At 46.8% G+C, this 5,950-nt stretch overlaps 1 protein-coding gene across 1 annotated transcript in view; it reads left to right on the top strand.

Moving 5' to 3' along the window:
• LOC116378481 (FH2 domain-containing protein 1-like) overlaps positions 1-5,175 on the top strand; it is a 5,962-nt gene extending 787 nt beyond the window's left edge. The window contains exons 2-7 of the mRNA XM_031840370.1: positions 52-159; positions 443-513; positions 620-737; positions 825-989; positions 1,631-1,726; positions 1,804-5,175. Of these exons, the coding sequence (XP_031696230.1) occupies positions 52-159; positions 443-513; positions 620-737; positions 825-989; positions 1,631-1,726; positions 1,804-4,017 (2,772 nt within the window). The 3' untranslated portion in view covers positions 4,018-5,175. The remainder of the gene's footprint in view (positions 1-51; positions 160-442; positions 514-619; positions 738-824; positions 990-1,630; positions 1,727-1,803) is intronic.
• The last annotated feature ends 775 nt before the right edge of the window (positions 5,176-5,950 follow it).

Raw genomic sequence — 5,950 nt, 5'->3', positions numbered from 1 at the left:
TGTGTGTGTGTGTGTGTGTGTGTGTGTGTGTGTGTGTGTGTGTGTGTTCAGGGAGGTTATGCAGGAAACGCAGTGGGTTTCAAGCTGTCGTCCCTTCTGTCTCTGGCCGACACCAAGGCCAACAAACCGGGCATGAACCTGCTGCACTTTGTCGCTCTGGTCAGTAACGTGTGTGTGTGTGTTGTGCTTTTATTTAATTAAATGTATTTATTTATTTGCCATGAAAAGTGCACATCTTCTTATCTGTACCAGAGTTAGCTTGAAGCTAATTTACATCTGCAGAAAGAGAATAACATTTCTATCTCTGAGGACCAATAAGGACATTGTGAGGGCTGGTTGATGTGTAAAACCTGTGTTACGGTGTTCAGGTTCAGAGGCGATGAGGATCCTCCGGGTGGAAGAAGTCCTCTCATATTGTACTTCTCCTTCTTTTCTCCTTCAGGAAGCACAGAAGAAAGACACCAAGCTGCTGGAGTTCCCACTGAAGTTGAATCACGTCCAGCCTGCCTCCAGGTCAGACAGACTACATTTCCCATCAGCCCCGTCAGCTTCATGTCTGTTCCACCGCTTCCCAGAGGATAAAGATTCAGTACGTAAATTATATTTTTGTTTTTCGCAGGATCTCTTTGGAGACGCTGGACGCTGAACTTCAGTGGCAGACGTCTCGCACGCGCTCAGTAGAGGAGAACGTCCAGAGAGACACGGAGCTGTTGCAGCAGCTGGACGGCTTCCTGCAGGTAGAACACACAAATACTGCGGTCAGCTAGTACTTTACGTCTACTACTGTGCGTGTGTGTGTTCATGTGCGTTTGTTTGTGTCTCAGTCGGCCACCTCGTCTCTCAGCTCGCTGCACGACGCTCGGCAGCATCTGAAGAAGGAAGGCAGCGAGCTGATCGATTTCTTCTGCGAAGACAAAGAGACGTTCAGGCTGGACGACTGCTTCAGCATCTTCAACAGCTTCTGCTCCAGGTTCACCGGCGCGGTCAAGGTACGCACTGATACACAACTACAACAACTACAACACCAGGTTCACCGCCAAGCTGACAGATAAAGTATGTTGATGTTATATCTATATGGCGGTAGTGGAGGAAGAATTCAGATACTTTAGTTTAGTAAAAGTACTAATACCACACAGTAGAAATACTCTTTATTTAATGAACACATTAACATCATTAGAATGAAAAGCAGCAAAGCTTTAAATTTGTGAAGCTGAAGCTATAAACTCGTTGTATATTTAATGCAAAAACATAATTTGTGAAGTACTAAAGCTGTCGGATAAATGTAGTGAAGTAAATATTACTCTCTGAGATGTAGTGAAGTAAAAAGTGTAAAGTAGCACGAAAAGAAAAGACTCAAGTTAAGTACAAGTACGTCAAACAGTTGACAATACATTTTCTGTCAATCGACTACTTTATGGCAAAATATAAATTATAAACTCTTAAAGTAAAAAATGTCATAAACGGTTTGAAGTAGAGGTGACATAAAATGAGAATACTCAAGTAAAGTACTTTGTATTTCAGTACAGTAAATGCGTCGGTAGCATGTTTCATAGACGGTGGACCTCTGCTGCCACCTGCTGCTCAAACAGAGAGATAGAAGTTAAGAAAGTTAAAACTTGTCCCTCTGAAGGAGAACATTGAGCGGGAGGCCAAGGAGGCGGCCCGTCGCCGGAGGTTACAGGATCTGGAGGAGCAGAAGAGGCACTCGTGGGCCGGCAGCGAGGAGGTAAGAGGTCACGCTCACGGAAACTTTGAAAACACACAAACAGCTTGACGAGTCACGAACGTGTGTTTCTGCTTTAGGTGGACGGAGCGGTCGGGTTGCGGTGCCGCAGCGAGGCGGACATGACGGCCGCCGTGTCGGCACACGACGACGCCCGGCTGCTGGTGGAGCTCCTGTCCCCGAAGTTCGGCTCTCGCTCGCTCTTCAACAACTCCCACAATTCTCTGCGACGCTCAGGGAGCTCGCGGCGCTCCAGGAACTCGCTGTTGGTTGTCGCCGCTGACCGCGAACTGAGCACGCTCCTGGGGTTGGCGAGCCCCGACCACAAAGAGGCGAGGACAGCTTTTCTATCGGCCTCTCCCGAACGCAGACCACAAAGTCCGAGGGTCACGACATGCAGCTTCCCCCAAAACCAGCAGCCTGAAGCGGGCCACATGGCACCGCGACTGAACCATACAACCGCCACCTACCTCAGCAACGATGCTAATAACGGCATCGATCCGGCAAATGCAGTCAAAACTACCTCTGATCCCAACCAGCAATCGGACCACAACAACGGCAAAGATCGACTCTGCGTCGGGGCGCTTTCGGACCCTAAATATGGTTCGAAGTCGGAACTTGTCAGAGTGAACAAAGCCGATCATATTTTTAGTGGAAACATGTCGATGGTTGTAGAGAAATGCACATTGGTGCCTGAGCTGAAAGTGTTCGGCGAGGTCGCCGGCCGCCACGAAGGGCCTCACACCGCTCGGCATTGTCGCAGAGACGAAGAGGACCGACCGGCCAAGAAGGTGCAGGATGACTCCCAGATTGGGAATGCTGAAACAAAAGAGGAAGAGGAGGGAGGAGAGGAAAAGGTGGTCGTGTGGTGCGTGACGGGTGTGTGCGAGGCCGCCGGCGAGCTCGAGCACACCGACGACACACGAACTGAGCGGGACCAGCGTAGGAGCGACAATCGGGGAGGGAGCCAGCAAGCTTCCTCTGCCCCAGCCAATCGCACGCCTTCAGAACCTCAGCCGGCCAATGAGAAGCCAGTGCCTGAACCCATCAGCAGCCAACCGGTGCCTGTCCCCCGCCGCGACGATCCATCGCATCCCGCCTCTTCGCCCATGTGGCACCCAGCAGAGCCTGCGGCGGCCAATGGGGCGTCCGTTGTCGGCGCAAGGGAAGCTAAAGGAACAGCCAATCAAAGAGGAGAAGCGGAGGGCTCCACCAATGAGAAGAGAGATGTGGAGATCGTCCCAACAGGTGACGGGAGAAGAAACAAAACTGCTTCCTGTCGCACAGAAGCAGCTTCTTCCACTAAAGGAAAAGCCGAATCGGCAAATTTGTCCAAATTGTCCACCAAGAACCTCCCTACCTCTAAAACTCGACCCGCTGGGACGAAACCCGTCACCGCCGCATTCGCCGCCAACAAAAGCAGGCCTCTCCGCACCCTCACGAGCACCGAGAACCAGAGCATGAGGCGCGTCCTGCCCATCTCCAGGACCAGCAGAGGCGCTCCAACTCCGGGCCAACATCCCGAGAAGCCTCCCGGCCACCAGCGGGGCTCCTCCAGCGCTGCAGCGACCGCCGGTCCGACCGCCCACAACCTCAACGGCACCTCGTCGACCGCTCCGTCGTCCCGCCGCTCCAGCGTCCACAAGACGCCGGACCCCAAGAACTCAAAAGACCAGAAGGTTTCGGGTACTCAAGAGCAGAACCAGGACGTGCAAAGGAGGCCGTCCATCCGAAAGCCGTTGGCGAAACCCAAACCTCCGCCGGAGGAGAAGATGTGTCGCTCCACGCTGCGGTCGCTCTCTCAAGCAAGTGGAGGAGGAGGAAGCTTCAGTGCTCCTGTTACTCCTTCGCACAAAGCCGGTACCCCTTCGTCATCGCCGCTTCCTGGTTTCGCCCGAAGCACTGCTTCTTCTTCTTTCAGACGAACCCTAACCCCGCTCACTCCTCCTCCTCCTCCTCCTCCTCATCATTCGCCCCACTCTGGCTCAATCTCCTCCTTTAAATCCTCCCTTAAGACCTCCTCTTCCTCTGCCGCTCCTTCCGGCACCATCTCGCCTTTCACCCGAACCGGCTCTCTGAGAGTCTCCTCCACCTCCACGTCCTCCGACCTCCTCAAACCTTCCTCCTCCTCCTCCGCATTGAGGTCTCAGAGCATCAGGGCACCTCCTCGTTCGCCGCTCCACGACCCGCTGGTTCCCCCTAAAGGCCACCGGCGGAACGACAGCGGCACCTTCTCCGACAAGTCCTCCCACTCCAGGGACTCGGGCAAGTCCACCAGGCGGAGCTGGAGATAACAGGAGGAATATGAGGCTGCGTTCCAACACGAAGTCTAAGTAACTCTTTCCTTCTGTAGTGGAGGTAAAGGACACATTCCAATGTGAAGAATAGACTCCTGTTTATGTAGGAAAGAAAGGAAGTTCTGCTGGAGGTTACAGTCCAATATGAAGCACAGACACTGTCGAGGTTGAGATTAATTTGTCTCCTACGCATTCAAACTCATGCTGGTGGTAGAAGGATGTGTTCCACTTTGAATCACTACACTATATCCACTTAGAGAGATGGAGTCTGGTGGAAGAGAGCACAGATAACTGCTTCAGTCCCGTGCTGCAGAAAGAGCTGCTGGACTTCACAAGCTGTCCCTCTAAAGGATGAAGGACATTCTCGCTTTGCCAAATGAAACGCACTGAAACCGCTACTTGATTAAACGAGTTAGTCGTTCGTTTCCACGTTAATTGTTTGACTTATTTGCACTCCAACATGTATAAACCCTCAGAACAATGCAGTTAACTGTGAGCACTTTCCTTCCGGAAGTAAAAATTAAGATAAATTCTTTCTTTTGAAGTCGCAAAGCTTCATTCTCAGTTTGATGAAACTTCACTAAGAACAGCAGCGGTACAGTAAAGACTCCAGACTACGTCACGATTTATATATTTTTATATTTTACTAAGAGCTAAAAGCTCACCACGCCTCCAGTCCTTAAAAATCATGCGTTGGCACCCAATAAATTGTTTTTTCATGACGACTGTTTTGCATTCTCAAAGAAGTAAAGCATCAAAACATGAAGTCTGTTTTCAAGGAAAGATGAAAGAAGGAAATAAATGTCTGCATCTATAAATGTGTCACAAGAGTTCCATCATTTCTGCCGTGTGTCTGAATCTCCGCCCGATTTAAACAAAAAACAACTTTATTTTACGTCTTAAATTAGCGTTAACTTCAACTAACCGAGCTGAGGAATCTCTACATGTGGCCTGATTAAAGTATAAAGTATATCATTGTGTTTAAATATGAAGTTTAGAGACGAGGAGATTTTCTAAAGCGTCTCTGAAGTCTGCAGTGCCAAGTTTGTTCATAAGAGAATATATGTATGTTTGTTTCTCTATTTATGTACGTATGATGTCAATATTTGATATATGTATAAACATCTACTAAATAATAAAATAGTATTCCTCCAACATGCTCTTTGCTTTCTTCTTCTACTGTTTTAATTTATATTTAGCATCTGGAATAAACTGTCGGAACACTTTTTATGTTCCTGATCACAAAGTTATTTTATATTAAATATATTAAGTACAATCCAATTATATTTGCTTGTTTTATTACTGTAGACTCTTGTTTCCATATATTACAGCTGCATATATTTACACGTCGGTACTTTTAAAGTTGTTTGAAGGCAGAATAGCTCTTCTTTCTTATTATTTATTAAAGGTGAGAAATAATTCAGCCAAAGGTAAAACAGGAAATATGCAGACGTGTCAACACGAGACGTATAAAAGGGATGTTTTGATTTGAATATGAAACGGAAGAAGAATAAATGGATAAAAGTGTAAATAAATGTGTGTGTGTATATATATATATATATATATACATATATATATATATATATACACTGTATTAAAGTAAATGTACTTTTACCTTGCACCACTGACTTACTTTGTGTATAAAGTAATTACACTGTTATTTTATATACTTTCATTACATGGATTACGACTAAAATATGATTTTCGTTTCTGTTCATAATATTTATTTACCGTTATTACAAAGTTCTGCTCTAAAACAGAAACTTAAACAATTAAATTAAGAAAGTATAACAAAATTTAAAATACTAATCGTTTAAAAATAATACCGCTAATAAAAAGTTATCCTCTAAAAAGAAACTAAAACAATAAAAAATAAATAAATATTCGTTTAAAAATCAGAAAGGGGCGCGCTCTTATACCAAACCGTGTG

The sequence above is a fragment of the Anarrhichthys ocellatus genome, unplaced genomic scaffold, assembly GCF_004355925.1.
Source record: "Anarrhichthys ocellatus isolate YVR2014 unplaced genomic scaffold, GSC_Weel_1.0 scaffold2669, whole genome shotgun sequence".
NCBI lineage: Eukaryota > Metazoa > Chordata > Actinopteri > Perciformes > Anarhichadidae > Anarrhichthys > Anarrhichthys ocellatus.
This window is presented reverse-complemented; position numbering and strand designations above follow the sequence as displayed.